Genomic DNA, 17,490 nt, shown 5'->3' with positions numbered 1-17,490 from the left:
ATCACTGGAGGAGCTAGTCTGAAGCGCTGACTACAGTTCCCCTCCCATGTGCACAGAAGAGAGGGCACCTTGCATCATCTCCCCTTTGCACACCCACTAAGGACCAGACACAATTTAACCTTCCTATAACAGGGAGAATATGCTGTGTCATCTCTAGCTTTATTTTCAAGGTATAGGGAGTGGTTGAAGCAAGTGACTGTGAACCCAGATCTCAGGTTCTATTCCTGGCTTTGTCATAGATTCAGTCAGTGTGTGACGTTTGGAAATTATTTAGACCAAAACTTCCCAAAGTTTTCATTAACTTTGGGTCCTCCATTTTTTGAGTTTGATTTTCAGAAGGTCCTAGCACCAACAGCTGCTATTTACTTCCCATTTAAGCAGCGCAAAACATAGATCAGGATCTGGGCCTGTCTACTTCTCTATACATAGAGACACCCAATGCAATTTGATTTGTTTTGGCAGGCATGAGATACACATATATTTATGTAGGCACCTTCTCTTTACCCCTGTTTAGCAAAATGTTTCCTTAAAGTGCAAAACAAAATCTTCATCAAAAAATTATATACAACTAAAGTAGAAAAAACTATTATTAGTTGTACATGCATAAAGACTACCCTGTCTAATCTGGTGAAAATGTGTGAGTGTAAATGAATGTTTGTCTCTTCTCTTTCAGTCCATGTACTAGCAGAGTGATTCAGATTGAGCCTCAAGCATATGCAGATAATGATAACACTCTCTATAGCCCTCCACCACCCTACAGCAGTCACAGTTTTGCACACGAAACTCAGATTACAATGCAATCTACAGTGCAGCTGCGCACAGAGTACGACCCTCATACCCAGGTGTACTATACCACAGCAGAGCCCCGCTCAGAAATATCTGTGCAACCAGTCACAGTGACACAGGATAACCTCAGCTGCCAGAGCCCAGAAAGCACAAGCTCGACGAGGGATTTGCTTTCCCAGTTTTCAGACCCAAATATGCATTGTCTTGAGCCACCTTGTACTAAATGGACACTCTCATCGTTTGCCGAAAAGCATTACGCTCCATTCCTGCTAAAACCAAAAGCCAAGGTAACCTGCAAAATGTACATCCATTTAACAAAAATACATATTTCTCCCTTGCCCAAGAGGAAAGGACTTTTGTATTTTGGAGCAATATGAGTTACTACATTAGAGCTTGGTAAATTACACTGCCAACAGACAGAGATTCATTTTGGAATATTTATTCTTAAATGAACTCTAAAATCTTAGAGCTCATTTAAGACTTGAAGACTTTCAGTTTACTTATATGTCCAGTGACAGTATTTTTATTACACAGATTTCGAGTGACAGGAGACACTGGCATCTGTAATATAAGTTTGTAAACAGTGAAAATAAGTTAAAAATAGATTTCTAACTTTTGTTCCCTTCAAAATGTATAGCACCTGGTCCAACTCCCATTAACTATAATAGGAATTAGAAAGGGTGTATCGTGTGTAGGAGTTAAAAGCATGATACTAAAAAAGTAAATTTCAAAGTAATTCCTCTAATGTGCCCTAAGCAGCATCTTTTCTTTAGAAAAATGGGACTTACTGCATTTCCATTTTCTATTGCAGGTTGTGGTTATTTTCCTTTTCCTGGGTTTACTTGGTGTCAGTCTTTATGGTACTACCCGGGTGAGAGATGGACTGGATCTCACAGACATTGTACCACGGGAAACCCGAGAATATGACTTTATTGCTGCACAATTCAAGTACTTCTCCTTCTACAACATGTATATAGTGACACAGAAAGCAGACTACCCCAACATCCAGCACTTACTTTATGACCTTCACAAAAGTTTCAGCAATGTTACATATGTTTTGTTGGAGGAAAATAAGCAGCTTCCCAAAATGTGGTTGCACTACTTTCGAGACTGGCTGCAAGGTAAAAATATTGCTGAATGGCTAATAGAGGGGTTTGGTGGGTCTTTTTGTGCCAGTGTCTTTAACAAAGACCTAACATCAAGTACATGAGCAGTCCCGTTGGCTTCAGCTGGGACTATTCACATGCTTAAAGTTAAGCATGTTATTTAAGTGCTTTGTTGGATCAGGGGCCAAGTGAGTAGGATTATTATAGTAATTCATTCTGAAACAATTTATTCTTTGGTATTGAAAATAAACAGTAACAGTACAGCAAATGTAACATTTCTTAGTTATGGGTCATCAAATTCTGCCTAGAAATGCACCTGTCCCTCTCCCATCTTTATGTTGGAAGGTCTTTTAGGAAGTATTAGTCAATTGAAAAATAAATTGTGCTTACCTCTGGAGACAGTCTACATTTTCCCATAACTGTTTACAGATTACTAATGTAGCCAATAGTTTCTAGAAAACATGTGCATAAAAGTTCTAGTATTTTTGTTGGTTTGTTTTTTCCTTCTGAAAATATGTGGGCAGCGTGATGAACGTAAAACCACTAAGTGGCATGCAGTCCAAAAATGATCAAGCTCTCTCTTGTATTTAATATATATTGAGACCGAGGAGCTTTAGTTTTGTTTTGTGTTTTAGGTCCGAGATTCATTCATCAATCTGTTACATTAACTTAATGAAAGTTTTGATTGGAATATTTTGCTCAGAAGCACATTTAGTTGCAGGAGAAGAAAAGGCAATAGTTTTTAATATACTTTTCCAAATACACTTATATGCTGGTATTCAACTGAGATTTGTTTCTGTTACTGTGTTTTTACATAAAGCAATTTGTAGGCAATCTCAGAAAGAAATACAGGAAGTTGTGGGGTGTCCCCTTTTTTGCATGTTTTGCAATGATACAGACATGTAAATAGTTTCCTATACACAGAAGAAAGAGATGTTGTATGAGTAGTTAGCTTGAGGGGAGAGTGTTTATTGTAGATATTATTTCTGTGTCTTCAAGTTTGTGCTGGTGCTCAGCATGCAATGCTAGTGGTAAGTCTGGAAAGCGGGCAGGATTGCTGCTGGCAGTGTTGTGTGGTAAACACTAGGTCTGAAGAACAGATTTGTGTAGCCGGAAAGCTTGTCTCTCTCACCAAGAGGAGTTGGTCCAATAAAAGATAATACCTAACCCAGCTTGTTTTTCAGTGACACAGTAAGATAATCAGTCATCATGCCCATTACAGGTACCTGATTCTTTCAGAGGCAAATCTGTCTCTCCACATTTATTTAAACCAGAATACCACACAGTCCATATCCCAAAGCTTAAAGGTTCCACTTTATACTTATTGTGAATCTGACATCTATATGACCAATGAATCTTACAGTAATCACAGCTGCATCCCACAGGGACTCAGAGTTTCTCGAAGACTGCACACCAGCACCAAAGCCGCTCTGGTCCCACATTCAGGAGTGGTTTCGTTTTGCTCCATTTTTTTCACTCTGCTACTGGGAGGATGATACTGAGCAAGGGATTTGGCCCAAGCCACACCTCCCTTTTGCAAAGCCACTACCTCTACAGCCAGCAGCAGCTCCAGGCACCGCCGGTGCACTCCAAGCGCGTGCCTGGGGCTGCAAGCCGCAGAGGCGTCCTGCTGGTCACTGTGAGGGTGGCAGTGAGGCTGCCTTTGGCGGCATGCCTGCAGGAGGTCCGCCGGTCCCGTGGCTTCGGTGGCAATTCGGCAGCGGGTATGCTGAAGCTGTGGGATTGGTGGACATCCCACAGGCATGCCGCTGAATCTGTGGGACCGGGGACCTCCCGCAGGTGCGCCGCCAAAGGCAGCCTGCCTGCCGTGCTTGGGGTGGCGAAAAAGCTAGAGCCGCCCCTGTCTACAGCTCACCTAAAAACTGAGCAAGCCCTGTGCACCACATTATCCACCATTCCCTTGTTCCCTGGCAATCATATGGTAGCTTTTTAGAGGAGGTGGATGTGTGTGTAACTCACGCACTTTTGAGATAATAGATGTAACTTGCGTGACACATTTAAGTAAAAAAAAAGTTTGGCTCCCCAAACTTGTGATTTGACAAAAACCTCAGCCCTGATGAACTCTTGTTCCTTTTAGGTCATAAATGTGACTGTCACTTGACATTTAGAAGGGAGAACTGTACAACTAATTTAAAACAACTATATTGTGTAGATTAAAATAGAAGGAGAAAAATATTAAGCAGTGTAGGCAAAGGAGAGGAGATGTTTTAACATTATGGAGTGTTGATGAAGGAGAGGGATCTAAGACCTATACTAGAGAAAGCTCTCACACCTGTACTAATGTGATTATATGAAGGAGCAGATAGTAGTAATAATAATACCTAATTCTTATATTGTGCTAGCTAGACCCAAGACTAAGTGAGTGGAATGGAAAGGAAGTAAAAAGAGAGCAAAGGCCAGTGAAGCTGGCTGGAACAGGTCCATGGAGCTTTTTAAAAACAAGGAAGAGGGGCAGTTTTAAATTGGATCCTGGAATGAATGGAGAGCCGGTGGAATTGTATCAGAATGATGTGATTGTTTGTTAGAGAACATGATATGATCTTTCTAATGGCAAACAAGGTTATTTCATGTGCTTGAACTACAGCGATAATTCCCATTGACTTCACTAGGAAGTCAGTGCACAGATTGCAGGCTGAATATGCCCCTCAGGCACTTAAATATTTGCACGGTGGATTTGGTAGGTAACAACAGTATGTGAATAGCGGCGTTTTTTATCAAAGTATTGTGCTTGGCATTAGCCATACAAGACTCCCACTGATTTATTTTCAGTGGAATTATGTGGCTTCAGTCTTCCACAAAATCTTTTAAAACATTGTCTTGCTCCTTGATTTTCAATAATGCAAGCACTTTCTCTTTTATCTGAAAATATCAAGGAAAGGAATTAATGTTTTAATAATTTCATTTAGAACTGGAAATTTGAACTTTGTGTATATAAGTGACCGGATGTAAATGAGGTAATTTATATTCCCCGTTGAGTTATAATTACACTTGTTTTCCAAAGGGTAATCATACCCTGTGCTTCGCAGTGCCTGCTGTTCGCATGGGTCAGGAAGGAATTCATTCCCTCATCCCCAACATCTCATGTACAGTATGGCAAAATTGGCCAAATGCAGGTGGTTCACCTTCTTTGTGTGAAGCATCAAGCATAGGTTACTGCTTCATGTGACAAATTTTATGTTCCTATGTTCCTGCATGTACCATTTTAAAAATTGCCTTCATTTGTATAGCTTTGCCAAAGGAAGGCACCACCAAGTATCTGTTCCAAAAGATTTTGCTGATCACAATTATTTTTAGAACATATTAGTTTTTTGGTTGTACTTTTAATGTGTAGCTATTTTCCTTTGAATTCACAACTTTTATTTTTTAGAAGTGTCATGGTAATTTTGGTGGTCTGTAAGTTTTAGCAATTTTGAAATCATTAAGAAGTTATGCACACCTAAAGATGATTTCTTAGGTACTCTTTCTGACATCTCTAGATCTCAGCAATGTACTGGTTCAATAATAAGAAACTGGTGCTGGTACTTGTGCCTATTCCAGTAACAACATAAAGGGAATAAGCTATCTAAGTCATAAAATATTCAAAATTGATTTGGAGTTTGTGGTGAAGAGCCATTTTTTTAAAAAGTATAAAGGGAGGGAGAAAAGACCAGATTTTCATGCAGGTTACTTATGTAAAATTTATGCACAATTGTATGCTGAATTTGTAAGCACAAGTTGAGTAATTTTGAATGCAAATGGCTAATTGTGGTTATTTGTGTATCTCGTAGTTCCCGTTGTATGAAGCATTTATTAATCTGAAAACTCTGGCCCCAAATATTGTGTTTAGCATAGCATCTTGTGCTCACTTTACCAAGGAAAGTCATGTATATCGTAACTTACAAGTCATTCTTTTCTTTGGTGGTCTCTCCTCCTCTCCCCTGTTCTTCTTGAAGGACCCTCCTTTAACTCTCAACATGCTCTTTTACATTACTATTCTGATAACACAACTGGTGCTTACAACCATTTCACTGGAGATTTTAATGGAATAAACCTGTATTCAGGAAGGAGAGATTTGTATTTTTCCACTTCTTAAGTTATATCTTGCCCACTGCGAGTGCCCAACAAGCAGACCTTTCATATTGCATGCTTTGGAGTCACTTAGATGATGTTGGAGTATCTGGTGTTAAAAATGGTCTCCCTTTGTTCCGGGCAAGGGGCTTGGGTACTGTCTGAGCTGGGTTTAGAAGGCTTGCTTTATTGCTTTGTTCTGAACCTGTTGGCTTTAGTGGGGGAAGGTGGGAGTATGATTATGAGGTCTGCATGAGAGGCAGCTTTCTACGGGGAGGGGTAAGCATTTGTAAAGGAGAATGAGCACTTAGGCCCTAAGGCTTTGTATTATTTAGGTCATGGATTCTTTTCCAACACTCTTATCTGTTTACAGCTGTAGCTAACCTATCAGTTCTGTAATGATGGTTTTGATTACAACCTCTCAGGGCAGCTGTGAGGTGGGTCGGTGCTTTTTTTTTTTTTTTTGCCCCTCTGCTTTTCCTTCCCTTCCCAGGACATGCGGTTTGTCATCTGTTTTCAAAGAGCCTCCTTGCATTGGATTGTGGCTTCCTGTTCTAAATCTGATCCAAATTTGTGCTGTGAGGAGTGAGGTATTCCCCCTTTCCTCTCCACCCGCCCACCCCCTGAAAGGGTGGCAAAGAGGAAAATAACAGTTGAGAGTGAATAGGTGTTGGCTGTGATCTTTACACGTGCTGGCAGCAGATCCCACGACTTGTATTAGCTACACAAGTTGAACAGATGGAACAAATTGACAAAATCGTGTTCACTCACGCTGTGCTCAAGAAGCAGCTGAGTTGTTGTTTGAAGTTGAAAGTTTGAGTGTGGTTTTGTTTTCCCCCTTGCAGTGGAATTTCTGGTTATATCATAGAACCTATTGCTTTAGTGCTCTGCAGTAGCACAAGACAGTTAATGAGAGTGCTAATGTGCTTGGCCAGCATCTCATGGGGGGGTGGGGGCGTGGGTGGGAAGAGCAGTATGGGGAGTGTGTTTCTTTTTAGATAATGGATTAAATTCCTTCCTGATTTAACTCCATGGTAGTCAGTGGAGTTTCTGTTTTGATGCCATTCAGCGTAGGGTGAGATTTCAGTAATGTGTGGGGGCAGGGGTTGCGAAGAGTGGAGATACACGTTTTTAAAAAAATATTAGCGTTGCACAACTGTAATTTATTAAGACCTCTGTGAATTCTCTTCTTTTGATTTACAAAGAGTGCTAGGTTGTCACCTAACTCCTAGCCCTGTGGATGGGGCAATGTGGAGCTATGCCAGCAGGAGAAGCAATTGTGACCCCAAGTTATAATCCTTTCCCTGCTCCCACTGACTCCTGGGAGTAGGGTGACTAGACAGCAAGTGTGAAAAATCAGGACTGGGGTGGGGAGTAATAGGAGCCTATATAAGAAAAAGACCCCAAAATCGGGACTGTCCCTATAAAACCGGGACATCTGGTCACCCTACCTGGGAGCAGTGGGTTACTGCAGCTCTGTTCTGAGTGCAGGTTACTTACCCAGTCTCTCACTAGCTCAGCTCTGCTAGCCAGCTCCTTCTTTCCACCCCCTTCACAGAGGGTGAGGGATCGTAGCAGACCTTAGCTTGGACTCTGTGCATCTACACTCCAGCCATAATGTGGGGAGAGCCCTAATACAGCCATGCAGTGAGCATGAGACTGGGGGTGGGTTTACATCATCCTGAAGCTTCATTAGGGAGGCTACAGGCTGGCCCAAAATAGGTATATATGTAAAAAGAGTAATTACTTTTTTTTCTCCCAACTGTAATTTGTTTAAAGAATGGTTTCTTATCTGCATATTTAATCTTTCCTCTCCCCCTTTCCCAATTCATCGTAGGTCTTCAAGATGCATTTGACAGCGACTGGGAAACTGGGAAAATCACATACAACAATTATAAAAATGGATCTGATGATGCTGTTCTGGCCTACAAACTTCTGGTGCAAACAGGCAACCGCGATAAGCCTATCGACATCAGTCAGGTACTGTCCCGTACATCATTGTGACCATACCTGTTTATGTGGAAATACACAAATTAGTGGGAGTTGTAGAAGAAATGGGGAATACTTAGTTGTTGGGGGCGGGGGACGGGTTTTGTTTTTTTTTTTTGTATTGTATTGTATCTGTTGAACTTATAAAGCTGATCCTGCAGATCACACACACATGAATAGCATCACTTGCTTCAGTGGGATTACTCGTGGGAGTAAGACTGCAGGATCGAGCCTGCATTCTGTAATATTCAGAAGTAACTGTCACAAATGTCTATCTTTATGAAATACTAGATGGTGCTTACTTAATATTTTTTAGCCCAGTTCTGCTCTTAAATGCATGAGCTTAGTTCCCATTGAACACAATAGGAGCTACATTCTTGTATATAAAGGCAGGATTGAGCTTTGCATGGCCTGATTCTTCTCCAATTTTACATCAGATTGAACTCCATTGACTTGAGTGGAGTTGCACCTGATTTACACCAAAGTATGTGAAGAATCAGTCATATACGGTCGTCCTCTATTTTATTTTTTTTTGACTGGTGAATAGAAATCTTAAAATGTAGATTCTCAACTATTCAGTTTGCTCCCAACAATTTGAATGGAAATGCACATTTTTAAGAGACGTTTTTTAGGAGGGGTGGGTGAAAGGGTATTGCAGCCATCATGTACTATAGTGAGAGCTGCCAGCCCTCCAGGATTGTCCGGAAGTCTCCAGGAATTAAAGAGTAATCGTTAATTAAAGATTATGTCATTGATAAAACCTCCAGGAATACATCCAACCAAAATTGGCAACCCCAGCTGTAGTACTCCTGCACTATCATGAGTTAAGGGTACATTGACATTTGAGCTGGGAAGTGTGATTCCCAACTCACATAGACATACCCACGCTAGCTGTACTTAAGCCAGCATGCTAAAAATAGAAAGTACTGTGGGCAGGAGCCTGGGCTAGCCACCCAAATATGTACCACTGTGACTCCCTGGGTACATATTTGGGTGGCTAGCCCAAGCTGCTGTCTGAACTACCTTGGATACACTGCTATTTTTAGTGCACTAGCTTGAGCAGAGATAGCATGAGTACGTCTACATGAGCTGGGAATTAACCTCTCAGCTCAACTGCAGATGTACCCTAAATGTAAAGGCAGTACTGGAACTGAAACTCTCAGTTCATTAAGCAACCTGGGCACATCAGAGGTCCTTTTTATATGGTACATAATAGCATACAGTTGTATTTGCAGATTTTTATTCTGATCACATTTGGAAGACAAAGCCTGGTGTTTTTGACTGTTTATATTAAAATTAGACTTTTGAAAGGTGGTTCAGAAAAAAAATACAGTAGTAGCCTACATTCTCTTCTCTCAGAAATATAGCTAACTTTCTGTACTTTCAGGCAGAAAATAGTCACTCTAATGATCTTCCCAGCAGCTCTGTTTATTGTCTTCCTTTTTTTGTTGGCATTAAAGGTGACAGATTTACCGAGTACATTGTTCAAAGTTACTATGGTGTATAAAACACAGTGCTTTGCAGCAACATGCAGCATGCTATCAAGTCAGACAGGGGGTTGAGTTAGGAATTAAGCAAAAGAGGGGAGTTGAAGAGGAAACTTAAGTGAGATGCCCAAGTAGTTTTGTTTGGTAGTATGTACCAGGTACATCAAGGAACAAATGTGATTGGACCATAGCTGCTGATATAATTTCCTGTGCCTGGGAGGGAGAAAAGTGTGGTGCACCCACAGGGGCTGTGAGCTGTACTGTGCAATTCCAAAGACAGCTTGAAGACATATAGTTGTTGCATATCCTGTGGATTAATTGAATCCAGATCTTTGGAATCCAGCTTTTTTTTTTTTTTGCTGTCACTGTTGTTTTTCATTTCATTAAAAAGACCTGAAACTGAAGTCAGGCCAGAATTTAAAATAAACTAAACAAAACAAAAAAATCATAATGTTTTTCATCCAAGACATCCTTTGGCTGGGTAGTATTTGGCTACAAAACCCTGGAAGTGCACCACTGCTGTTTACCCCACAAATACACTTGCCCACAATGACCCAAGCCGCACAGTGCACTCGTCTACTTTCTTGGCGCTTGGCATTTTCTGAATACATAGGTCATAGGAGGCAAGTGTTAGCAAAATTTATACAGATGTTGTTTTATTTTTATAGCTCTCCTCCATTTACTGGGTGGCATTTCCTTCAGTGTTAACAACAGAGGTTAACTGCACACAGACGTGTATAGGGACTCTTGCCAGATTTTTTTTTCTCTCTCCTTTAAATATGTTTTTCCAACTTGGTCATTTTTCCCCCTTGGCGGTAGACAGTCTCTTAGAATTCACATTTAATTGGTTCAGTCTATTCTGGAACCATCTGCTGGTTTAATGTTTATAATAAATATTATATGCTTTTCACAAAATAAAACAAAACACTTTTCTAAAATTCAATACAGATATTTAGATATTTGCTCACTCTCAAACAATAGTCTGTTTAGTCACTTAATGTGAAGTCACACACGCAAAAAATGATTCTGTATGTGTGTTGAATATTCCAGTCTTTTTAAAGCTTTGCAGCAAGAGCTCTGAAAGCAAAACTCCTTTCTGAAAGGCTTCTAATCTTCCCATTTTGCAGTTGACTAAACAGCGTCTGGTGGATGCAGATGGAATCATTAACCCAAATGCTTTCTACATCTACCTGACAGCCTGGGTTAGCAATGACCCCGTGGCCTACGCTGCCTCTCAAGCCAACATCCGGCCTCACCGTCCAGAATGGGTCCATGACAAGGCAGACTATATGCCAGAAACAAGGCTGAGAAGTAAGTAACATTTAATCTTAATGTCTTATAGTTTATATAAGTGCCTCACTCCTTCCTTAAAGGCCCAGTAACTCTCTAGTTACTTGACACTGTACAGGTCTCAAAAGCATAAACAGAACAATATATTGTGTTACTTTAAAACCTTGGGAGACAGATGCAGTTGTGTAATATAGTATAATGTGGTACCACTGCAAGACTTTATCATGTTGAATAATTAGTTGTATAATAGTTTATATCTAAGCTCTAAAACTTGCATTAGACCTTTCTTTTTAACACTGCTTGTTAATTTTGTATGCAAGGGAAACCTTCAGCATGCATAACATTTTGACTTTGCCATTCCAGAGTTTTGTCATTGAAAATTATATCATGTTTATCCTAAATTTGTTACCCTAGTGTGGAAGAAATTTTTGGCAAGTTAGGTCATTCATATAAGCCACCCATACCTGTATTGTGCTAGAGCTGTTTGGGTAGTGGAGAAGTCAGTGTAAGAGAGTGTCATCCTTCCTTTCCACCTGCCCCTGTTCACCTTTTTACATTATGATGGTAATCCTGAGTTGATTTTCTTTGCTTTTACACTGGATTTATTGGGTGGATTGCTAGTTGGTTACTGAGGAATGGAAGGGGAAGGAGAGGAATGGTTCTCTTAGAAATGCGATTGGATAACAAGCAAGTTGTGCTTCACTGTATCTGAACCCTAGAGCTTTGTGGCAGTCAGCCAAGTCTTGTCTTAATGAAAATTTATAGTTGAGATTATAATAGGGCAAATCATGTTTAGCAAGTCAACTGAATGACCCTGCAGGGTCTGGAACACACAGCGGCAGTAACTAAATGCTTGTTGTGGAAGACTCTTTTTTTCTTTTGGTATTACAGTAGACTTAGCGTTACATTCAGAAAGAAGCATGGAAAATGTAAGTTTCTCAGATCATTAAAGGATAAAATGTTATGTATTTCCTCAATAAGCCATTACTGTTAAGGTTTTTTTTTTTACTTTTTGTATGGATAGTGGTTTTAAAATAGCAACTGAAGAATTACAAAGTAGAAAGGCCTGATTGACCACTGCATAAATCTAGTTTAGAACCAGTTTAATTCCACTGATTTTAGATAAAGATATGTTGACTTCACAGGAGTTATACCAGCATAAAACTGGAGTAACATTTTATTTGAAACTAATCTTTTTTCAAACAAAATATTTAAAATATAGGGAGAAGTGTTTGAGAAGGTTGCCCTTTTGTTTATTTTACATTACATACAGAGTACTATGGACAGATAATAAAGTGATAGGTGCCACAGTAATTCATATATATAATATTGGATATCCATTTACATTAAATAATATCATCAAGCTGGTCTTGAGTATGATGTACAGTGTAATAATTGAATTACACTGCCAGGTGTGAAATATAGTCATCGGTTGTGATTAGAGTTTATCAAGTTGCCACAGAAGTTCTGGAGTTTAAACAAAGTAGTTTTGACTCAAATTTAACACTTTTTTGCCGAAAACAAAGTGCTTTAATCATATTTATTTCTCTGCAGTTGTTTTTTCTTCTTCTACAATCTGTATTTAAACATTATAATCTTTCTCTTAGTTCCAGCAGCTGAGCCCATTGAATATGCTCAGTTTCCTTTCTACCTCAATGGATTGCGTGAAACTGCTGACTTTGTGGAAGCTATTGAGAAAGTGAGAGCTATCTGTAACAATTACACCAGCCTTGGCGTCCCCAGCTACCCAAATGGATACCCATTTCTTTTTTGGGAACAGTACATTGGGCTTCGTCACTGGCTTCTCTTGTCTATTAGCGTCGTTCTGGCTTGCACATTTCTGGTGTGTGCCCTCTTTCTCCTGAACCCCTGGACGGCTGGGATCATTGTAAGTTTATTATAAGGTTCTTTGTTAAAGGCAAATTCCTTTCAGCCTAGCTCTTGCTGCAGTCAGAAAGGTTTTGTTTATGTCTGGGCCTCTGGTGGAATATATATATTGCATCATTCATGGTATATTTATTCAACTTGAGGGGGTAGGGTTCATGGTAAAGGTATAACCCTTAATAACCTTAATCTTTTGACCACGCTTTAGTAGCTATAAACCTTTCTTATAAACATAACTAAACTTTTGCCCCTGCTCAGATACTCATGAACATGAGCAATGAAGCACGGAGGAAAACTGGAATTTTTAAGTAGCTTTTAAAAAATTCTACATTCCCTGCATCCAAGATTTTTTAAATCAAACAAAATTATTTTTCATGGCAGTTTTCTTATTTCCACATCTTGCCCATAAACAGTAAATTACTGTACTAACTTCTGGATGTGAATCTCAGAAGGATAAGAAGGAAGTATGCGTTGGTGAACAGTTGTATAATACACACTGAAAAAGGAGTGTAAGTATGTCTTTAAGGAGAAAGAGCAGTAAAATTATAAATGATACAGAATACTCCTTCATGAATTCCTTGTAATAAACATTCATGTTAAATTGAATTATGATGTTCCTGTGTTTAAATTCCATAAACTATTGTATAGCTTATAAAATACCAGAAGTAGAAAAGCACAGAGCAGTCACTAGTTTTTGTACTGTACATTTGTGCAACAGGTATGTTAAAAGGTAAATGTTTAGTCTAGAATATTTTTCATAGCACTCAATCAAACAATTTATGTTATCATTCATGATTCATTAGCTTATAAAATCATTTATTGTAGCACTTACATTTTTTCTTGGGAAAGGGGGTTTATTTTAGAGTCCTCCATCTCTTTTAAAAATGTGTATTTTTTTTTTGTTGGCTCCAGAAACTTTTTTAAATCTACTCCACAGATTTCCCCCACCTCTCTACATTTTTTTTACAAGATAGATGAAAGAAAATAAAAGCTTTCCCTTAGATTTAACTGTTTGCTTTGTCCAGGCCAATCCCTGTAAGTTTCTTCAAAGCCAAGAGACTCTCTGTAACCTGACACTCATCAGCTGATTATAGCATTCACTTTCTTCCGGGCTTTAAACCTGCCCTTGAGTCATCTTCACTTACTCCATGAATTCTGCAGAAAGAACCAGCTGTTTAAAAGTTGCTTTTCTACTTCTGCCTTCCTTTAATTTTTGAGATTATTGTTGGGGAAATGGGTTAAAAAACCAGAAAAGTTATATTCTGATGGATGGGGATAGGGAGGACTAATAAATTATGTTTTAGATAGTATTGACAAGAGGTAACCAATGGAAAATTGATGGTTGCTCTGCCCACTGGATCCCGAGGGAATAATTTAAACTGACTCTTTTCAGGTCATTGCCATTGAACTCAATGAAATAAGGAAAAATAGCTTGCCTTTGGAAAGTGAGAGAAAGAGTGCTGTGAGGGTTGCATTTGCTAGTCCCACATTGTTTTGAAAGTCCTTTCCTTCATTTATATAGAGTATAAGAAGTTACTAACAGCAGTTTGAAATCATTTAGGTGGTGGTGCTGGCTCTGATGACTGTCGAGCTGTTTGGCATGATGGGTCTAATTGGAATAAAGCTGAGTGCTGTGCCTGTGGTCATCCTGATTGCTTCTGTTGGCATAGGAGTGGAATTCACTGTTCATGTTGCTTTGGTATGTAAAATTAGGCAGAACTTTTAACGTATTTGAAAAATCTCTCCAAGATTTTTTAAAAAGGGAGCCTGCAGTTAGGCTCCTAAATCCATAGTTAGGCATCCAAATGAGTGATCTGATTCTCAAAAGACAACCAAGCTCAAACACTGCACAAGGGTTAGTGTGCCAGTTAGATTGTTGCCTGATAGACTATAATTGATTTGAAAGAATGCTTACCATCTGTTAAGTCAATGATGCATGAAATAAGACTGGATTCAACAATGCACGTTTAAGTGCTTTTAAATATGACTTTACAGGTCTCCAGTTAATATGTGGTAGGTATTTCTATGATCCGTATCAATATGTGTACTAAGCAGAACTGTTAAGGTCTATTAAGACCTTCACACTCTGTCAGTTGAGATACTACCACTATCTTGGGCCTTTCTTTTGTCTCTAAGTGCTGCAATTGTCTCTAAGTGCTGTTATTGCTTATAACAATTCATAACTGTGCACTCCCTGTTGTGTCTAGTTGCTGCCTATTATGGCAATTTAATACTTTGGGGAAGATTTTCCTAGGCAGGAATGTTGTTAGGCACGCATTCCCATAAATATTAGATGGTAGTTGGGCGCTTGCCTTTGAAATCTCCCATTAGGTGTCTTTCTTTCAGAACATATTAGTTGTTAGTAATGGTCCCAGTCCTGCAGTCCATAGGGAAGCAGAATTCCCATTGATTGACTGAAGAGTAATGCAGAAAAAACACAGAGAGAGAGAGAATGTATAAACACCGTTGGAAACATTTTCAAATTGGGTTCCTAAATGTAGGCACATAAACTAGTGGCCTGATGTTCTAAAGTGCTAAGCAACTGCAGCTCCTGTTTAAGCCAATGAGAGCTGGCACCATTGAAAGTCAGGCCATTTATTTAGGTATCTAAATATGGAATACAGGGCCTAATTTTTGGTGTTCAAGTTTGAAAATTTTGGTTTGTTATGGAAATGTTGATATTTCTATTATTAGAGTTGCATGTAGACTTCCATTTTAAGCCTCATTTTCTGAACACATACCCCTAACTTTTGATTAAACAACTTGTTTGCAAACTGAAATGCTGAAAATAGCATCAGTTTTTTTTCTTAGAATTTGGAAAATGTGGGATTTTAAAAGTTTATATGCTAATTTCCAAAATTACATGTGATTTAAATTAATTCTCAGTGTCTGATGATTTTTTTAAGGCCCACACATTCTCAACAGTAGTTGGTTTTCACAACTCCCAATGTTGGAGACAGAGAGGGCTCTTTATACACTTAGCACAGGGTCATTCCCATACATTTTTCAGGGGAAGATTATTTAAGAATCGCTATCCATATGGAGAGAAACAATACTATAGAGAATAGAAAGGGATCAGTCTGGACAGGCCAGTTTAATTATTGTAGGAAGGGTTATACCTATTCATTAATATTTTTGTTTTTCAAAAGTACCATCAGAATCGAGTAGGTTCAAAGAATTAGAGGGGGAAGAGAAGTAGACTGGAGAGAGAGCAAGTGGGGATTAGATGTGGTCCATGACTACAGAAGAAAACCTTGCGTTGGGGAGATGCAAACTGCTGAGGGCATTGCTGGGGGAGTGAGAAGGCATCAGGGACCAGAGGGGAATTTTGAGGATTGGAAACTCAGAAGCATGTTAGGGGTGCAGAAGGCTGAGGTGCACAATGGCAGTGAACTGTGGGGTGCCCTCAGTTTTAAGTGGAGTGGGGAGGGGCAGGGGCGGGTGGAGGGAGTAGATTTAAGAGGTCCTTGTGAATGGAGGGGTAATATGAGGAGAAAGGGACAGGCTGCTGGAAGCATATTTAGACTTGTTGAGATAAAGCAGCCTGTTAAGGCTTGTGGTGGGATGGTGAGTGTTTCAGAGACCTGGTGCATGTTATGGGGAAACAAATGACAAATTTGAAATAAATAAATAAAAATTGTGACACAAAATTATAAAACACTTGGCTGTCAGTTCTAAGTGGAGAGAGAAACCAAACTAATTTATGTCATGTTTTTACCTAAATAAAATCACATGTGGGTAAAGTTTCAGTCCCCAGCAAACTTAAAACCACTTCTTTCCCATACACTGACATTGGAAATAAAACCCTTCAAAAATGGGTTTTACAATGAAAGCACCTAATAGATGTTAAACTATAGCAGCACTGCTGGCTAATGCATTCATAGAACTAACCGAATATAAATAACCCCACCAGTGTTGTATAAACAAAATATGCAATGCTTATAGTGTTGATACAAGATTTAATTGTAGTTGTTTAAAACAAATTCACAATCCACCCATGGCTCAGTTTTTCTCTGCCAATTGTGAGCTGTGACCTCATTTTTTTTAAAATTCCTCCAAATAAATTCCGCATCAACACTACACTCATTGTATTATGTATCCTTTAAATTCACACCTATCCATGTGCAGTGCATATATTTTGTTACTATGTTATGGGTCTGATCCCACAGCCCTGACTCATGTGGGTCGTCCAGTACACATCAGCTCATGTGCTGTGCTGTGTATGGAAATCATTTGTTATCCATAGCTGAGCATGTATATATAAAATGTGCTAACCCTGGGTACATTAGTTTTCCATGGTTCACTGTTATTCTTATAAATCTTGAGTACTGAACTATGTTATATGCTGTGAATTGCTTACTCAGGAGTCATGGGAAGGAGGATAGATTCTCTATAAATTACATCAGTGCTCAAATACTATAGTGATGAGCAGCGGGATAAAACCCTGAGACAGATTTATAGTTGTTTGGTTTTGAAGTAGTAAAAATTGTAAATATATTTGCATAAAATGGAACATAACTATACAGAATAAGTAGAACGCAGTCTTGCAGTGCTTGTTTATATGAGAAAACCCACTGAATACTTTGGGTCAAATCCTGCTCATCTCATTTAGTTAGGGGCTGATTGTGCATAAAGATCTGCTAGCATGCGGTCCTGTGCCCACATGGAGAGATCCCTGACATCAGTGGAGAATTCTGCTTAAAAAGTGTCAGAAAGATATGGCCCATTAATAGGATGCTGAACTCAGTGTGACTATGCATATGAGTAAAGGTTGCAGGATCACGTCCAAGTCCACAACAAATAATAATTCAAGTCATGTGGTCCCTGCTACCATAGAATTCCCATGACATCAGTGGGAGTTTTGCCCAGGTAAGAACTTC

At 39.2% G+C, this 17,490-nt stretch overlaps 1 protein-coding gene across 1 annotated transcript in view; it reads left to right on the top strand.

The window, feature by feature from the left end:
• PTCH1 (patched 1) overlaps positions 1-17,490 on the top strand; it is a 76,142-nt gene that overhangs the window by 49,057 nt on the left and 9,595 nt on the right. Inside the window, exons 14-19 of the mRNA XM_030567133.1 lie at positions 674-1,073; positions 1,598-1,907; positions 7,798-7,940; positions 10,564-10,747; positions 12,334-12,614; positions 14,172-14,309. Coding sequence (XP_030422993.1) covers positions 674-1,073; positions 1,598-1,907; positions 7,798-7,940; positions 10,564-10,747; positions 12,334-12,614; positions 14,172-14,309 — 1,456 coding nt within the window. The remainder of the gene's footprint in view (positions 1-673; positions 1,074-1,597; positions 1,908-7,797; positions 7,941-10,563; positions 10,748-12,333; positions 12,615-14,171; positions 14,310-17,490) is intronic.

Source organism: Gopherus evgoodei, chromosome 6 (genome assembly GCF_007399415.2).
Source record: "Gopherus evgoodei ecotype Sinaloan lineage chromosome 6, rGopEvg1_v1.p, whole genome shotgun sequence".
In the NCBI taxonomy this organism is placed as follows: domain Eukaryota; kingdom Metazoa; phylum Chordata; order Testudines; family Testudinidae; genus Gopherus; species Gopherus evgoodei.
The sequence above is the reverse complement of the archived record's forward strand: the minus strand, read 5'-3'. Positions and strand labels throughout refer to the sequence as shown.